The sequence below is a fragment of the Protopterus annectens genome, chromosome 4.part1 (genome assembly GCF_019279795.1).
Source record: "Protopterus annectens isolate FY-2018-M chromosome 4.part1, PAN1.0, whole genome shotgun sequence".
Taxonomy (NCBI): Eukaryota; Metazoa; Chordata; order Ceratodontiformes; family Protopteridae; genus Protopterus; species Protopterus annectens.
In genome coordinates this window covers 888,562,827-888,581,960 of record NC_056734.1, presented here as the reverse complement: position 1 = coordinate 888,581,960, position 19,134 = coordinate 888,562,827, and the positions used below count along the sequence as shown (strand labels likewise).

General features: G+C 41.4%; 1 protein-coding gene across 2 annotated transcripts in view; it reads left to right on the top strand.

Annotated features, from left to right (window-relative positions):
• Positions 1-19,134, top strand: part of LOC122801105 (major facilitator superfamily domain-containing protein 8-like) — a 1,359,614-nt gene that overhangs the window by 742,106 nt on the left and 598,374 nt on the right. For both annotated transcript variants that reach the window (XM_044070628.1, XM_044070627.1), the window contains 2 exons: positions 1,857-2,181; positions 2,574-2,647. In XM_044070628.1, the coding sequence (XP_043926563.1) occupies positions 1,857-2,181; positions 2,574-2,647 (399 nt within the window). The remainder of the gene's footprint in view (positions 1-1,856; positions 2,182-2,573; positions 2,648-19,134) is intronic.

Sequence of the window (19,134 nt, the reverse complement as noted above, 5' to 3'; positions counted from 1 at the left end):
TTTACTTTTTATATTTGTACGGGGTTTAATATATGGGGGAGTGTAGTGTTAGAATGTACACATGTGAGCAGACCCGCTCATGTAACTAGACTTTTCCCAAATTTCAAAATTGCAGGGGCGTGGATTTTTGGACTGCTCGGCAGGCCGAAACGCCCCCTACACTCGTCCATGCTCCGTGTTAGCTTTAGAGTTGAGGCAACGCGCCCTCACTAATATGCATGGTGCTCTGCCGTCTTACTCTTAGACTGGCTCTTCTGTGTAAGACTAATCTAGTCTTACACGGAAAATTAGTGAATCCTGGGGAATGTCTTTCAGAAGTAGGCCATTCCTTCATGCATTATGAACTGTACAATTAAGGTGAAATTCCCTCTAATACCTAATTTGTTTGGTATATGTAAAGTAGATCAAAATGTGAGGGAAGCCACCTTTTCATCCCATGATGGCAGCCGCAGGATCCAAAGCACACTCATTAGTAGTTTATGCGGACAAAACATAAACATTATTTTGTAATAAACATTCACACATGGTTAAAGCCCTGTGGCTTCCTGGGGAGTAAACAGCATGCTTTTTTTTTTGTTTGTTTTTTACAAAGAATGGTATTTAGTCACCATAGATGTGATAGACTTGTTTATATGCATCCACCTCCCCTGACAGTGGATTAAAATGGTTATATAAAATATTAGTGAAGCATAGCAGTTTACCAAATAATGTGATGAGCATAATTTCTAGTTTGGACATGGTTCCTGTAAAAGATATAGCACCTGTTTTGGTTCTCTGCGGGTCTAGCCCACTTTTTGGTTCTGTTGTTACAAATACTAATGATCGATGACTGTTGGAAAACATGTTATATTCGCTGTTTAGTTGGTTTAGTAACAGTATTGTAAACTACAGCAGAATGTAAAGTTCTTCACATTGGCATTTGTAGTAACAAATACCCGTATGCCATTATTCAAGAAAGAAATCCCAAAATCAAATGCAGTGAAAGAATTAAATATAGTAGTTGATGACTGCCTCAAACTTGAGGCCCGTTTATTGGCTATTGCTATAGAAATCTGCGGCATTCTGCAAAGCATTAGCAGTAGGGAAGAAAATATATTGATTCCCTTTTATAAGTCACTGATTCATCCTCATGAGCATTGTGCCCAGGTTTGCATGTATAACCCCCCCCCCCCCCCCGAAAAGGTAGAGGGAAAAAAAGTATTCACTGGAATATATCTAAAGTATGAAATATTTCATACAAGGAAAGGCTGAAGTTATTCAAAATATTTCCTATCCAGGGTAGGCTGCTCATGTTGGACTTAACTTTGGTGTTTTGGATGCCTTAAAAATTTAACATTGGCAGTAGTATTAGGTCTGAATTTCCAATCTTATACAAGTGACAACAGCATTAATTGTTTATTGACCTTCTATGCAGTAAATCAAAAATAATGCAAAACAATTTTAAGTACATAGCAGATGATAAATTCAACTTGCATTTCACTTGAGATTAGGCAGTCCACATCCACACAACTTTCAAGGTACAGCTGGATTGCTATGTTGGGGATGGCATGTATGACGTAAAATTAGCACAGATTTCTAGGTAGCCTCTGAGTTTGTATGACTACATTATAGCAATAATACACTGAAAAGTAATTAAAATTTGCTTTAATTTCTATTTTTCACTATTTGGGCATTCTTAGAACTGTGCTTTCATGCAGTGTTGTGATGTTTTATCTTCAATAAAGTTGCTATGTGGCATTACCATTGAATTACATTTGCTGAGGTAACTCAATAAAGATATGTTGCATAACAGAATCTTACAGCAGTGTTGATGTCTGCATTTCTTTCTCTTTTATACCCTCTTCCACTTCCTGCAGCTGTTTATGTGCTTTCTCTGGATACTTCTGCAAGTACTGGTTGTTTTCATGTACTCTGACCTCCAGCCACTAAAGATCCATATTCAACAAACTGGAGGTGAGCAGGAGGAGGAGGAAAAAACTCTGGTTTGCAATACCTCAGATGAACATATGGCTAATGACAACTCAGTTTATGGAAGCATGACAGGCAGAGAGAAGCCACTGGCTTCAGTAAATGGAGAAGTATTTCATCCAGATGAGGATCGCTACATTTCCAATGGCCACATTGAAAAAGCAAACGATGAAGTGAATGAGAACCCCTTTCAAAACTTCAGTGCAACCAGAGGTATTTTTTTTCTGACTCCATAATTCTATTGTATCCATATTGGTAATTAATTGTGCTCAGCACAAACTAAACATATAATTAATCTACTGATTTTTTTTTATGTTCCATGGTTTCAGTGTTTGTATGCTTTTTTTCAGGTGCTATAGTTCCTTCATAGCAGGTATGTCTCTAGTTGGTGTAGGTAATTCAGTGATAGCCTTCATAATACCAGACTTCCAATCAGAGTTCTTAATGACACCCTAGTCCTTAATAAACCATGGGTGTCTTTCATTGGCATCCTTGTTTGTTCATGTAGTTGACTTTCCATTGTATGTGTAGCATAAATGTTGTTGTTTTGAGACTGGCTGGGGTGGGGCACAAGCAGATTAATAAATTAACTTGTGTATTTTCAGAGTATTTGCGTGAAGAAGTGGTGGTGCTTCTTACAGCCCAGTTCATTACTCTCTTCAACCAAACAGCGCTGGAGGTAAGTGAAGGAAATGTCCTCTGTGTTGTGTCCTGTATTTTGTTGTAACACCCCTCTTTCTCTTTCTGCTATATACAGGACTACTGGACTATATTTGTCATTGTTTGTCTTTATTCCTCCGTCAGATAGCTGTAACTATGCAAATATCAACTTTAGTAGTGGAAGAAACTTGGATGCCATTTTCTGATGCCCTTATTGTACATCAGTATATCTAAGCTCAGAGATAAAACTGAGAAGAAACTGCAAAGACTGAGTTTCTTTTTCACCAAGAGGATCACTGGCCTCAAACAGATGTCCTATGTAGCTCGACTGAAGAAACTCCAGCTGTACTCTGTTGCGTACCCCTTACCCAGAGGTGATCTCTGCCTGACATACAAGGCCATGTCCAACCCAGAATTGATGGACATGCTCCACCTAAAAAAAAACATATCCCCTCGAGCCACACGCTCTAGGGATCTAAACCTCACCACAACAATAAATAGGACGTGCTGGAGGGATAGATTCCTGTCCCAGAGACTTCCCATGCTCTGAAACAAGATTCCAATCTACATTAGGCAGAGCTCCTTGCTAACCCTCTTCAAGAGAAACCTTGACAAGTGGATGGGAAACAGAAAGTATACCCCGGGGATCACTTCAGTGGCTGTGCTGGACAGAGGCACAGGGAACTAATCTAAGTGGGCAGCGTAAGCCAACACATTCCAGCTAGGCTTATAAATGCCTTTGGGCAGATAGCCTAGTACCTACCTATGAACCTACATACTCTGTCTTAATTCTATAGGAGAATGGACCACAGGACTGAAATGAGTGCACAGAGGACACTATATATAGTCACTGAAGAGTTGTGTGGGGACATACAGTGGGGATACTGATAAGATACAAAATGCTGTGCAGAACATGCTGCAGTCCTGATGGGGTCACACAGGTAACACAGTACAGGTCATGACAAATTGTAGACTTGCAGGGGTGTTGCCCTGAGAAGAAACAGAGTGTAGGAAAGGTGTCACATTTGTGGCATTGGTGACATCCATCTTGGGAACATAAACTAAGATGAGGCCAGTAAAATGTACTGTAGGGGATGTGTGGCCTTTAAGACATAGGCCACATTGACTGCTGTCAGTGCAGTTCCAAACATGCCTCTCCATGGTATGATTCTCCCTGCTGTTAGAGAATGGCACAGTAGCCAAATATCAACAGCATGGAAGCACTGAGAGCTGTGGTTACAGAGTGGTGGTGGTGGTATGGGGCTATCATGCAGACAACCTGATCCACGTGTGTACTCACAGGAGTGCAGGGATTTAGAGATTGAAGGGAGAGCAGTGACTGGAAAAAGTTGCAGCTGCAGACAGGTCTTACACACACACACACACACACACACACACACACACACACACACACACACACACACACACACACACACACACACACACACACACAGCAAGTTTTTCTAAAAATTAGAGATTTCATTGACTTATATGAACATTTGTAGATAACAAGTAACCTCAATTGGAAGTATTTTTTGATCAGTACAGTCCTAAAGTTATTGCTTTGACTGAGTCCTGAATGCAAGATGCATAATCATTCCTAGACATTTCCTACAGTGTTTCCTTACAGCAGACCAGGGAATAGGCATGCAGGAGATGCACTTTTATTTGTAGGGAAGAAGGCAAACCTGAGCACACTACTGCTGAACAGTAGCAAGGCAGCCTTGGACAATGAACCTAACTGGCTACCTATACATATTTCCCTGAATGGTCACAAAATATACATTCGGTAATCGATATTCTACCTCCGTCCTCTATTTCCCTGATTGATACTATAGTTACAGAAATTGTGGACTTTACAAAGCAACACAACCTCATCATAGTGGGTGATTTAAATTTAGACTGGAAAGCCCACTTAAACACAGTTAAATACATTTTGTTACTGCACATCAACTAATACACTGACACTCTGGTGCCACCAGCCCAAACCCTAACTTCGACAATGTCTCTTTACTTGATGCAATTCTAACTGATACACCAGTTAAATTGAAATAGCTGCAGATACTGTTAAATTCCCTAAGTGAACACTGACTCATATTTGCAGCCTATTCATTTAATTGTAAAAAAAAAAGTTAAACCTATTATGTTGAAAACCAGAATAATCCCCTTTTCCACCATGGATGTTTTCTCTGCGGAACTAGGGCAACTGGACTGGGATTACTTCTGTCACTGAAGTAATTCCATAGCAGTCAGTTTCAGTTTTGGATCATGTAGAAAAAAAAAATCAAACAAACTTAAATGAACAGAGATGAAATTTACTAGGAAACCAGAAATAATGGCATGAAAGCCATCTGAGAAGTTAGAGGATGGAGCTGTTATCTATAGATGGTGATAATTTAAAAAGAGGATAATTTGATTCCCCAAAAGTCATTAAGGGGACTAGCAGAGGAAAGAGATCATGAGTTCCAGGCTAAAGATCAGTCATCAATCAGTATATGAAAATGTACTGTACCATCAAGGCAGTGGTAGATGACTACATAGGTTTATAGGTTCATAGGTAGGTACTAGGCTATTGGCCCTAGGGCCTATACAAACCTAGCCAAAAAGGTACCTTGGCTTTCGCCACCCAAGAAAATTATTTTCCTGTGCCCCTGTCAAGCAGAACCACAGAAGTGATCCCTGGGGTGAATTTCCTATTACCCATCCAATCATCAAGATTTTTCTTGAAGAGTGCTAATGAGGAACTCTGTTTGACATAGATAGGTAGTCTGTTCCAGAGTATGGGAAGTCTCTGGGACAGAAATATATCCCTCCAGCATGTTCTGCTTATTGTGGTGACAAGGTTTAGGTCCCTAGAGTGTGTAGCTCGGAGGGATTGGGATTTCTTTAAGTGGAGCATGTCCAACAGCTCTGGGTTTGACATAGCTTTGTATGTTAGGCAGAGATCACCTCTGAGTAGGCGATATGCAATGGAGTAAAACTGGAGTTTTTTGAGACGGTCTGCGTAAGGCATCTGTTTGAGGCCAGTAATCCTCTTTGTGAGGTATTTTTGTGGCCTTTCCAGTTGTTGTAGATGTCTTGTGAGGTATATACCAAAAGGGGCATTGTACTCTATAATGGGTCTAATGAGTGATGAGTAGAGGAGAACAATGACCTCTTTTTTTCTGGATGAGAAACCTTTTCTGATGAGGTGTGCCATGTAGAAGGATTTCCTGACCACTGAGGTGATGTGATTATCAAAGGAGAGACTACTGTCCACCTGTGTCCCAAGGTCTCTTATCACACTTTCGGTGTTAAGTAGACTACAACCTATGTGGTAGTTCATGGGTACAGAGTTTTTACCAAAGGAGATGACAATGCCCTTTTTGGCATTGAGCTTGAGACCATGGCTTTGACACCAGGCATCTGTCTCAGTGAGGCCCTTTTGTAGGATGTCCACATTATTAGGAGTTTCGATTATGGCTCCTAGTTTGCAGTCGTCTGCAAATTTAGTTAGCCAAAGACCTTCTGTGTTAGCCTGTACTTCAGAGAAGTAGATACCAAACAGGAGAGGACCCAGGACTGAACCCTGTGGTACTCCACTTGTCACTGGTCTGAAGTCTGATTTGGAGTCTGCTACTTTCACAGTGTGGGTTCTGTCAGTAAGCCAGTTGGCAACCCACCTTGTGACATAGGGATTTATACCTAGTTTAGTGAGTTTATCTATAATTCCAGAGTGGGAGATGGTGTTGAATGCCTTAGTGAGATCAAAATAGGCTGTGTGAACTACCTTACCCTAATCTATGGCTTTGGTGACTACTTCAAAGAAGTCTATCAGGTTTAGGAGACATGATCTGCCTTTTACAAACCCGAACTGCATGGGGTCCAGAGTTTGGAGGTCTCCATTGCCTTTGTTTATGAGTTCCATGATGATACGTTCCATGGCCTTGCAGACCAGGCTCGTCAGGCTAATGGGGCGGTAGTTCCCGGGGTCCATCGTGGCTCCCCCTATGTGGAGTGGGATAACTGTCATGGTGCACCATTCAATGGGCACAAAGCCTGAGGTGAGGCTATGATTGAACATGGTACTTAGGTGGGGTGCCAGTTCATTCTGTAGTTCGTGTAGAAGGCAGCCTGGGATGTTGTCAGGTCCCATGGTTGCTGTGTTCTTGGCTTTGGAGAGTGAGGTTTTTACCTGTGCAGCCATGATTACAGGAACTTTGCATTCTTCCCATATAAAGATGGACCCTTTAGGGGGTGAGAGGGGGGTAAAGTTAGCACTGAACCTATCTGCCAGGATGTTGGCAATATCAGTTGATTCTGTATATTTAGTGTCATTGTGCTGTAACTCAGAGCAGATCTGAGTGTTGCTATTGAGATTCTTGACATAGCTATAGAATGCTTTGTGGTTGTCTTTAGAATCAGTGGTGATTTTGTTTTCATAACTAGCTTTGCAGGATTTTATGAGGGATCTCAACTTCTTACTGAGGCTGACCTTCAATTGTGGGATTTTACTCTTTTTTGCAACAGTTTCTTTCTTCTATTGTAGTGTTTATTTATGGCAGAAGACCACCAGATTGGCTTCCTTTTTTTGGAGGATAGCATCTTAGTTCTGTTAGGGATAGCATGATCCATGCACTTGTGTAAGTGCTTATAAAGTGCATTTGTGTAGGATTCAGCAGTCGTATCTCTATTGTCCATCTGCATGGGTGTCGTGAAGTTTGCCACTTCTGTCTTAAGAAGCATGAAGTTGGCTTTGGAAATTTTTTTTATGGTTGTTTTCCTAATGAGGGGTGGGAGCGGGATGTGGATGTCTAGGGTGATTAGCATGTGGTCAGAACTGACCAACGAGGAGCTGACCTCAGGTGTGGAACACTGGTCACCCATTTGGTGATGACCAGGTCTAGGATACTGCTAGCCATGGTGGGAGTGTGGATAAGTTGATCCAAGGCATTGGAATTGATGATTTCCAGAAAACGTTGAGTGAAAGAGCTGGCATATGAGTAGTTTTCCCAGTTAATGATAGGGTAGTTGAAATCACCCATTATTAGAGTGTTGGGTTGTACCTTAATATTTTCCAGTGTATCAAGAAAAGAGGAGTGGGAATCCTGGGGCATGGTGGGGGGTCTGTAGCAAGTTACAATCTGGATTGCGGTTTTGCCCAGAGTTAGTTGAACTTGGATAATCTCGGATGCATTATGCTGAGCAGCTAGCTTGGAGGTGTGGATTTCCTTAATGAATATGGACACAACTCCACCTTTAGTGTTTCGGTCTGGGTTTAGTGGCCGAAAGGTGTGGTATGAATTACAGCCTGGTAATGCAAGGGTGCTCTCTGGGGCTTTAAACCAAGTCTCTGTCACTGCACAGATGTCAGTGTTCTCCATTTTAAGGAGTGCCTCGAGTGAGTGCATTTTGAGATTTAGACTTCTAGCATTGAGTAGCATTACCCTCAGATTTTTCTTGCTTGTACCTGTTATGGTGGTGAATTTTTCATTTGAACCTTTCCAAAAAAAGGCACTATAGGGGTGGCAAGAGCCTTTGCCAGTATCCGGAATCCCAAGGGCGACAGGTGCAGGCCATCTCTGGCAAAGCAGCGTGGTCTGTCAATCATGTCATTCCAGGCAGACAGATACTGGATTCCCTTAGAATGAAACTAGAAGCATAGCCAATTGTTAAAGTCAGTCATTTTGTCCTTGTACTGTGGTATAATTCTGGGTGATGGCAGGATGCTACTCAGGGCGAGGGTCATACCTGCCTGGGCTAGAAGATCAGAGAGCTTCAGCTTCAGTAGAGGTTCATGTCGCTATCAGTACATGGCTACATCCATTTCTGTTTCTAACTTCATTTTCCTGAGTAATGGTATGTTGCAGACTATCCTGTAACACCAGCATCTTGCTTAGTGTATGATAATAGTTTTCCACATATGGGCCTGATGTAGAGATGAATGACTGAACCTTTTCAAGAGGGTATAAGATAACTTTAAAACAGGGGAATGAGATGGAAGGAAAGCTGCAGGATGCTGTCTGCAGCACCTGGTCTGCCTAGATAGTCCACAAGTCTTCTCCATAAATATATGTGTCTGTGTGTGTATATGTGTGTGTGTATATATATATATATATATATATATATATATATATATATATATATATATATATATATATATATATATATATGGGTCTACTTCAAAGTATCAAAACATCGAGTCTATATTAGATCACCGAATGCTTAGGTAAGCGAACGGTGATTAATCGACCCCATATAAGCGAAAACTTACAAAACCAAACTGTCAGAACAGCGATTTTTTCCCCAAAAGCACATTAAAACATGGGATTAAGTGGGGGGCTTTGCTCCCACACCCCCCTACTTAAATATACCAACTCTGAGACTGCACTACAGTGCCAAAAATGGCAAAGTACTGAAGCGGCCAAGCAAATTCTTTCCCAGAGAAAGAATTCACTTACATGCCGCTTTGATATTTTGCAGTTTTGGTTTTGTTAGTTCAACCAAGACGCACTTGAAAACATGCGTCTTCAGTCTGCTGATAGGGCCACTTGAAACACCACATTGTCGAAGACAATATTATCGTGATGACATCACTGAGTCCTCAAAATCAAACAGCCGGAACCACGAAACCTAACACCGGGAAGAGAACCACTTCGCCACTAGCAGATATACACAAACAACTCAGCAGATAAAATCCAACAAAGTGGGGGGCTTCACCCCTCCACAACCCCCCTAAGTAAATATGCCTACTGCGAGATCACACTACATTAGGGAACGAGCAAGGTTCACCATGGTGGCCAAGTGGTGTCTGCAGCACCTTGTCAGCCTAGGTAGTCCACAAGTCTACACCTTAAATATGTGTGTGTGTGTGTGTGTGTGTGTGTGTATATATATATATATATATATATATATATATATATATATATATATATATATATGCACACACACACACACACACACACATATAGACTGTCATGAGAAAAGAGCATTGTATATGGAAGAGAAAGCAGTATGGAAGAATAGGTTCATAGATTAGTACTATGCTAACTGCCCTTGTGGGCCATTTTAAGCCTAGCCAATTATTCTGTGTGAGAATCAAACCCTGCACCTTGTGTCCATAAGGTAAACACCTTAACCGTTATACCAACCTCCCAACAGAATGAGATGATTACATGGGCAATAAGAAAAGTAAGCATAGAAGAGGACAGAAATGGCAAAAAAAAAAAAATGAATGTTAAAGGCCCTTTAAGAAGGCAGTAAAAATCATATGGAGGAAGAAAACAGTGTTTGAACAGAAACTGTTTATCAAAATGGAGAGAGAAATTCTTCAGGATGTACAGAAGTGAAGTGCCAAGCAAAAAAAGAAAAAAAAAATATATGACATCCCAGAGGTGGAGTGAAATGTTATAATGGGACAGAGGTGGAAGTGGAGATACTTTACTAATACTTTGCATAATTAATTATGGAGGAGCAGAAATACAGACTACCAGCTTGGCAGTAAGGTTTTAAAACGATGGATTGTACATAGACAGGTTAGGGCAGGTGGACTAAGAAGTAGAGGAGAGAAGAGTTGGTTAAGATTGTGAGATATTAGCAGCAGAGGCAAGATATGTTGCCATGACAAAGCAAATGCCAAGTGGATGTCATCCATGTCATCATCCCTTCTTCCTTCTTCTTCAAACCTTTAAACAAAAAAACAAAGAAAAAAAGAAACAAAAATCTCAAAGCCCCCCCAGCCCCTCCCCAATGTTCTCCTTCCTGTTTATCTGCCACTGCAGGGAGCAGGGATCACTTAATACTCCCCAGCCAATGCCGTTAACCTACATGTCTCACCAAAAATACAATGCCCACAATTTTGAAAACTGCAAGTTTTAACTCCTTTATTCAAACAAGTACTAAAATAAATGGCAGAAGTGCTAGAACTACCGATGTCAAAGCTCTACAGTTTGTCTGTTAAAATGAAAGTGGTCTACAAAAGTGGATGGAGGCAGCTGTTTTACCTTGGCACAGTAGAGGTTCATGGATTGCCTGGCTCCTTAGATTTAGAGGGATGTCACCCCAACTGCAGTCCGGATGACCTGTTTATGGATAAGTGAGGAAGGATAAACTTGAATGTCTGACACCAGTTTGGTCACGCTAATATTGGAAGGAGGCTAATAAGTACAGCTTTTACAAAAGTCTGATAAGTTTGCTGCCTCTACTTTCCACAGTACATTCACTGAGGACTAACGCGTACAAAGTTGTACTTCTGTTACACTAACCTACGGCATTTTCTCTAGGTCTTCACTTAAAAAGGGTTTTAGCGAACTAGACTCATCACTAAAATGTATTTTCTAAAGTAGTCAGTAAATTTAAGGTATTTGTGTTTAAATTCATAGTGTCCATCCTTGCAGCCTCTTTTTTTCCCTTTGGCTAGTTTTCCTCTATCCACAGTATTAGATCCCCTGTTCAATATTAGCCCATTGGCTTCTCCTACCCTCAAGTACTTATGGATGACAGCTAAAGCAGATATAAGCTAGAGGCTGTGGTTCTCATCCAACAAGACATTTTTCTGTGCTAAGCTAATGGCCTCTGCATCTCTTGTATGCCTGGCTAAAATGTGATGCTCTCATTGGCAGACTCATACTTCCATGTTTTGCCCTTCATGGATAAAGGACACTCAAAGGTTTTCATCAGATGTTGCTTCTGTAACAACTTCAGCCAACCCCCTCACCCTAAAATAAGTGAGCTGGCATCTTCTGCCCAAGTCAGCCCTCCCCAGCTGGCTGCCATAAGACCTCAGTCACTTAATTCAGACACCATTCCTCATCATCCCCTTCATCTACCCTTCCCGCTTCTTCTTCAAACCGATAAAACAAAGAAACACAGAAAGTCTGCTCAAAAATCTCAAAGCCCCTCCCCCCAGCTCTAACAATGTTCACTCCTGGTTTATCTGCCACTGCAGGGATCACTTAATACTCCCCAACCAATGCCGTTAACCTACATGTCTCACCAAAAACACAATGCCCACAATTTTGAAAACTGCAAGTTTTAACTCCTTTATTCAAACAAGCAAATGCCTCCCACTGCAACCACTTCTGCCACATCTCTGTGCTTTCAACACTTGACAGAAACCTAGAAAACAATCCTGAGCAGCAACTCTATCTATACATTCAGTAATGCCATCTCCTCTACCACAAACAGCATAGCTTTTGGCCTATTTGACTGCACCATGACTTGCTGTCTGGACTTTTACTGTCAGTAACCTTCTAAATCCACTTGAGTAATATCAGTGGTGCAATTTTCATTGATTTCACTAAAGCATTTGATATGATTGACCTCTCTCTCATCTTTAATGCCCTTATATAAATTTGTTATTGGCATGACTCCCTACCGTGGTTTAAAAGCTTCCTAGAAAACAAACACTACAGATTCACAATTGGTAAAGCTGTGTCTAACTTAACTCAACTATAGAAAGGTGTGCCTCGGGACTTGGTTCTTTCCTCATTCTGTCCTCCATTTTCATCAACAAACTCCTCTCCCTCCCCCCATTCCCACTACTTCTCAGATGACATGGTCATCTACAGGTCCAGCTCCTCAAGTAGCCATTCTCAGTTTCAATCTAACCTTCATTACCTCCTGCATTGGCTAATACATCTCAACCTACTTCTAAACCCAAATCTGTGCTCTCTGACAACTCACATAAACTATCCAAATGCCCTTCCACACTCCACATCACAGACTTTAACTATACTAATGAAACTTTATCTTCATTTAAGAAACTTGGCATATGGCTCAACCAGTCTCTTAACTTGCAGCCATCACTTGGATAAAACAAAATCAAAAGTAAATACTATGCTTTTCTTGGCAAAAAAAAATTCTCCCCATTTCTCTCCACTGCTGCTCATCTGCCATTGAAAAAAGCATCCTTTTGCCCCAGCTAGAGTATATTCTTCTCATGTTCACCACTGCCTCCATTCATAACATCACTGCTCTATAGTCCATCCCTATTCCATCTGTTGCTTAATCAACTGCTCCCCCCCCAAAAAAAAAAAAACACCATTACCTCATGCTGGGAAAAGCAGGATAAGTCCTCATTCAGCAATGAATTTCTTCATGGGCACCCAGCTCTTACCTTTGCATCACTCTCAGCCAAACCACATGTGAAAACAACAGTACATAACCTCTCCATCTTATCTCAAAATCTACCATCTCTGTCTCCACACCAACATACTCTATCTAATCTACCAGACATCCCTTCACCATGATCTCACCCACATTCTGGGAATCCCTCGCATTCTCCATTAGAGACAACTCCACTCTATCCATCTTCAGAAAAGGTAAAACAGCAAACCAAATGCACCCTCCTCCATATTACTTAAATTCACCACCTTCTTGCTCTTTTTCATATCAACTCTTACTCCCTCAGCTGTCCTTTCTGTTCTCTCACAATCAGCCTCTACCCACTTCTCTGAGCTTCCTGATTTACTTCTTTTAGATGTTCATCGTGCATACAGCTGCAGTAATCACAGATGGGTTTTGCGCCTTGTTTAGGCCCAGACCAGCGGCTCGGGCGGCTGCTGGGGCGCTACGCTTTCAATTTAAGACTATTAAGCCGGGGGCGGAGTTTCGCCCAGCACTTTTGGTAAAGCCTTTGATTATAAAATGTGGTCTCCACCGACACCACACCAAACCAGACTACAACCGCCACTGTGAGTGTTGAGCCTCCTAATGTGGACAGGTCCACTTCCACCCATGGTGTCTTTAGACCCTCATCTTCCTTTTCCATAAAGGCCTTTACTAAGTCCAAATCAGCCATGCATCCTGGGCCAGGCCTGTTGCACAGGGCCCATCTCCAGGCCCCATGCCTAAAAAGCAGATGCTAAAAATGGCTGAGGATTTATCCAGACAAGAGACCCAGAGTGGAGGAAGATTCTCCCTCTTCTGACCAGGGCTCCATTTTTTCAGAACATTCTGATGAAGAGGAACACTTTGAAGATTCTGATGCAGAGCAGTCCATTCCTTCTGTATCTCCCAGAGGATTTTAAACCTTTCACACCTTGAGGGAACACTTCCATTGGGAAGGCCAAGACTTTTCTGATTCCAAGGAAAGACTTAGGGAATTTCTTTTGTTACCTCAGCACAGACCTCTGGCGATACCTCCTGTCTTGGACATACTTGATGATGTTTACTCGAGGCTTGCCTTAATCCGATTCCTGCCTCCTGCCCCAGTCAAGCCTGATAGGTACTACAGTGTTCCTAACTCTCACCAATTTCTTTACAAAAGCCATAATGCTGACCCTGAAACCATTTCTCAAGGCCCCAAGGGAATGAAGGTCTCTACTGCTAAGAATCCACTACCTTCTGAAAGAGAGTCTAGATCCTTAGAAAGGTGGGCCACCATAGCCATGAGGGCCTTAAATTGTCAGTTCCATGTGCTTAAATATCAACAGTTTCTGTTATCACAATTAAGAAATAAAATGTCTCAACCTGAACAATCAGATTTGAAGGAGTTGCAGGATATGATGCATAGTGCAGAACAAGTGGGTAAACACACCTTACAATGTGGCTATGATGCCCTAGAGGCCTCAAGTAGAGCTGCTGTGACAGGATCAGTCATTTGTAGACATGCCTGGCTTAGGGAACAAACCTTGCCTGATCATGTTAAAGCTAAACTACTAGATGCTCCTTTACAAAAGGATGTACTATTTGGTACTAATGCTGAGGAGATACAATGGAAGAAAAAGCTAAATCTATGCAAACTGTCAAAGCTTTTCTACAGGTTCAACCACCACGTTTTAGCAGAAACTGGCCTTCAAAAAACTGGTCCTTTCCAGCCACAGACAAGTCCCAAAGAGGTAGATACAGGCGCACAAGGGGCAGAGGACAATCTCAAGGATCATATAGAGGCAGACAATGGCAAACTCCAGCACCAAGAGGTGGCGAAGACAGTGCACAACAATGCAGGAAACAAATTCATGCCAAGCAAATCTCAGCTGGCAGCACCCTTGGGAGGAAAGCTGGCATTATTTACAAGAAATTGGCATATTATCACAACAGACAAATGGATCCTGGACGTTATAAACAGAGGCTACAGATTTAATTTTCACACTCTTCCAAAAATGAGACACACAATCAAAGGGCAGAGGCTCAAATACAAATTTCAAAGCTCATGGACATGAAAGCTATTCTAGAGGTACCTACTCACGAACCAGGTCAAGGTTTTTATTCCAGACTATTTCTGGTACCAAGGAAAGGAACCGACTTATCCATCCTAAACACATTTCTACTCTTACCAAAATTCAAGATGCTCACATTACAGCAGCTTCTTCCCATGCTGGGCAAGGAGTTTTGGCTGGTAACATTGGACCTCAAGGAGGCATACCTGCATGTCCCAATCAGACAAAGCTGCAGAAGATACCTCAGATTTCTTGCAGGTTCAATCCACTATCAATTCTCTGCATTGCCCTTTGGCTTATCTACTGCACCCAGAGTATTCACAAAATGCCTGGCATCATTGCCTTGCCTACTGCAGACTTCATATACAAATACCTCTATTTTTATTTGACTGCCTGACTGAGCAGCGGAGCAAGCACATACTTCTGGAACATCTGGCTTATGTGTACACGGGTTATTGAATTCTCTGGACACACACACAAAGAAAAGAAGGCTAAACACCCACCTCAGAAAATAACTTCCTGGGTGCCAAACTTGGACACAAACACCCAGATGGCCTATCTTCAACTAACTCAGTACTTCAAAATACTAGCAAATTGTACCAGGCTCACTGCAAGGAACATCCTGCAGGCTCTGGGCTTCATGGCATCTTGCATTCTTTTAATCCCATGTGCAAAGTTGCATATGAGGAAACTTCAATGGTACCTAAAAAAACCTATGGTCTCAACACAACCACAGTTTGGAAACAATAATACCAATAATCCCATGTTTGCAAAAGGAATTTCTATGGTGGGCCCAAGCATGCCAAACAAACACAGGTCTTCCATTAAATCAAGTCATCACAACAGATGACTCAGACTATGCCTGGGGGGCGCACATGACAGAGAGGTGCATTCAGGGCAAATGGTCCCAAAAGGAAAAGCACCTTCACATCAATCAAAAAGAAATGAGAAATGCTAGCAGTGATAAATGCAATTACAGCTTTCAAGGACCTCCTGCATCCAGGGCAATTATTGATAAGAACAGACAACACCACAGTAATGTGGTACATAAACAAACAAGGAGGAACACATTCATACCCCCTGTGCAGGCTAGCCATGTCACTTTGGAACTTGGCTCTGGAATTGGAAAACACGCTGGCAGACAATCTAAGCAGAAATATGACAGACCCACACGAATGGAAGTTGCATCCTCAAGTGTTTACAAAGATAATCCAAGTGTGGGGAAGGCCAGACATAGATCTACAGGAATCATCAATTGAAAAAGTTCTGTTCAAGGACATTTCATCCAAAGGCCTGGTTGGGGCGCCCTTCTCTTTCAGTTGCAGCATGGACACAGTTCACGCTTCCCAGGGACGCCTTTTTCAGTTGGGCAGCATGGACAGTTTACGCTTTCCCACCTTAAGGTGCTCTTGAAAGCAAGAGCAGACAGACCAAAGATGATACTGATTGCTCCAGACTGGCCAAGACAACACTGGTACTCTGAGAGGAGCTAACACAACATACCTCCTGGACCCTACCTCTAATGCCTCTTCTACTGACTCAGCACAGCTACAAAACTCTTCACAGTCAGCTGAAAACACTCAATCTGGCTGCATGGAAAATTCCTTAACACCACAACAGACCCTACTCTCCAAAGAGGTGCAGGATGTCATTTTGGAGGCCAGAAGGCCATCTGCTAGAAAGGCTTACTCCACAAAATGGAAACGGTTTTGCGCTTGGAATGAGAAAAGGCCAGGATCCTAGAAAACTGAATTTGCCTCAGATATTACAGTATCTAGCTGAGCTGTTGAACAATGGACTTTCATTTTCCTCCATCAAAATTCATGCCTCAGCCATTTCTGCAGAATACAACACTGATCCACCCTTATTCTCTCACCCACTTTAAGACAGTTCCTCAGAGGGGCTAAGAATATAAGACCTCCAAGGAAACAACCAATACCAGCCTGGGATCTTAATTACATTCTAGAAAAATTAACATTGCCTCCCTTTGAACCAGCTGCCTCAACAGATTTGCAATATTTGTCCTGAAACAGCTTTCCTTCTGGCCATTACCTCAGCTGAACTACAAGCCCTCATGGCTATGCAGCCCTTTCTCATCTTCCATCAGGACAGGGTTTCCAACCAACCCATAATTTATGCCTAAGGTAGTATCCAGGGTAGCTTTAAATCAGGCCATACACTTAAATCCTCAAAACAGGGGAAAGGCTGCTACATTCCTTAGACATCCATAGACAGCTATGTTACTATTTGGACAGAACAAAGCCTTTCAGGAAATCAGAACAACTTTTTGTGTGTATGCTGTAGGGAGCTCAAGGAAAGCCAATTTCAAACAGACAATTTCAAAATGGATAGGCCACTGCATATGGTTTTGTTACTCCTTTCATGGCAAATCTGTTCCTACAGGCATCAGATCCCACTCCACAAGGACCACAGCTACCTCTACAGCCTTCCTCAGAGGAGCCCCTACCAAAGATATTTTGGAGGCAGCCACTTGGAGTTCTGTGCATACTTTCACAAAACACTACCACCTGCCTTTATACTCCAAAACTAGAGCAGACTTTGCCACTGCTGTGTTGCAGGGCATTCTGGCTCCTCCCAGTTCCACCTAGTGCCTACCACCCTGTGTGTAGCTTTGGGATTCTACCGATTACTGCAGCTGTATGCACGATGAACATAGTACAGTTTTGTACCTACCATAAATGTAGATGTTCGAGTGCTAATTCCCTCCTTCCCTCTTGGTAAAGGCCTAGTGGCTAACACCTCCTCATACAACCTGATTGGGTTATCCTTCTATGGTGTATTTGCTTGCAACTACTGATTTTTGATTATATTGCATTGCATGATTATATATATAATTTATGTATTGCCTTCCTTCTGGGGGCACCTGACATCTGGGGCAAGAAGGACCTAGACTTTGGAATTGAAAACCCATCTGTGATTACTGCAGCTGTATTAGCACTCAAACATCTACATTTATGGTAGGTACAAAACTGTACTTTATGCTTTGACATTATTGTATGTTGTAAATAAGTATAGTATGTCAATGCTATGTTACTGTTACTTTAAAATTTGATAGATTTATTGTATAGAAATTATAAATGTTTATTCACTCAGGCTGTGCTTATAAATGGTTCGTCTTGACAAGTGCACTACCCAGGGGATAAAAAAAAAAAAACAAGAATGAACCCAGGCTGAATAGGACATGAATTCTACCTCTGTATGCAACATAGCCTTTGCTACTCACGTTTCCTGAATTAAAAAAAAAGTCATCAAAGTAGACTGCTATCCACACATATGCTCTTCCTTATTACTGATCCATTATATCTAAAAGACTGAAGTTGTCTTAAAATCTCTGATAGTTACCAACCATAAATGAGTAGAAAAATTCCTTGATATTACAGTAGCTCAGACCATACCTCTCAACTTCTTAGCACAAGAAATCTATACAAAGCCAAAAATAATGGTTGGCAGAAGTAAACAGACTCAAACTCATGTGCAGATTTGAAATATTGCTGATAATGTTGATAGGTTTTGCATTAACTTGCATTTTCTGAAGGATGAGAAGTCTGGAGCTTAAATCTCTTATCACACCCTGCCAACTTTCTCTAACTCAAAAATCCTACTAGCCATGCTAAAATCAATCACCCACAAGACAATTGCAATCATGGGTGTTATACATACCCCCCCAACCATTTCTCTTCTTTCAGAACCTTGTTCTTCACAACCAATCTTCACCTATGGCTGAATAGTTTTAATAGCGTTGTCCACTTATATTCATTATTTTGTGACACTGCTCATCCCCACCTTTATACATCCGGTATAAACCTTATTATAGCTATATATATGCATCTGAACTTGTTCTACAGTTGACCTCTTAACTACATTATCACCATTTTCTGCCTTTTCTAGTACTTTCTCTCAACACAGGTTCTTTGCATGTCTGAGCATTAACCACATGATCTGTTTTCTGTCTGACAAAGCAACCAATATGCCTCTTCAAGAGCTCAGTGATCAACATCTACTAATGCAGAAGTGTCATGTATATTGTAACAGGAGCCTCTACTTTCAAATGAATGTAATCTAATGCATAAATTTATGTGCAATGTGCATTATTTAATGTATTTCATGTATATTATTGAATTTTTTATTAAAAATGTTTGTAATTTGTTAGAGTTTTTCTCCCAAGGCCTCCACGGAAAATAATTTTTTTGACTAAACCCAGCTGAGCAAACCCAGTAAACAAAAAAAAATATATAAATAAATAAAATAAATTATTTAATGGTTTCTCTCCTACCAGCTATTATGAGGAACAAAGCATAATATGAGGCAAAAATCTAGACATTTTGCAAAAATGTGGACAGTTGAG